Raw genomic sequence first — 441 nt, 5'->3', positions numbered from 1 at the left:
ACACCCCCCTGGGTTCCTGAATGCCTGGCTGGGTTCATGGCTGCCTGGCTGGGTTCATGGCTGCCTGGCTGGTTCCTGACTGGGTTTCCTGACTGCCTGGGTGGATTTCTGGCTACCTGGCTGGGTTCCTGGCTGGGTTCCTGGCTGCCTGGCTGGGTTTCATGGCTGGGTTCCTGGCTGCCTGGCTGGGTTCCTGCCTGCCTGGCTGGGTTCCTGACTGCCTGGCTGGGGTCATGGCTGCCTGCCTGGGTTCCTGCCTGCCTGGGTGGATTTCTGGCTACCTGGCTGAATTCCTGGCTGGATACCTCGCTGCCTGGCTGGGTTCCTGGCTGTCTGGGTGGGTTTCTGGCTGCCTGGCTGGGTTCCTAGCTGGCTGGCTGTGTTCCTAGTTGCCTGTCTGGGTTCCTGTCTGCCTGGCTGGATTCCGAGCTGCACTGGCTT

At 63.0% G+C, this 441-nt stretch overlaps 1 protein-coding gene across 1 annotated transcript in view; it reads left to right on the top strand.

Annotated features, from left to right (window-relative positions):
- The first annotated feature begins 233 nt into the window (after positions 1-233).
- Positions 234-441, top strand: part of LOC144737753 (uncharacterized) — a 6,053-nt gene continuing 5,845 nt past the window's right edge. Inside the window, exon 1 of the mRNA XM_078620612.1 lies at positions 234-249. Within this exon, the coding sequence (XP_078476738.1) occupies positions 234-249 (16 nt within the window). The remainder of the gene's footprint in view (positions 250-441) is intronic.

Source organism: Lampetra planeri, chromosome 73 (assembly GCF_965212315.1).
Source record: "Lampetra planeri chromosome 73, kcLamPlan1.2.h2, whole genome shotgun sequence".
Classification (NCBI taxonomy): domain Eukaryota; kingdom Metazoa; phylum Chordata; class Hyperoartia; order Petromyzontiformes; family Petromyzontidae; genus Lampetra; species Lampetra planeri.
The sequence above is the reverse complement of the archived record's forward strand: the minus strand, read 5'-3'. Positions and strand labels throughout refer to the sequence as shown.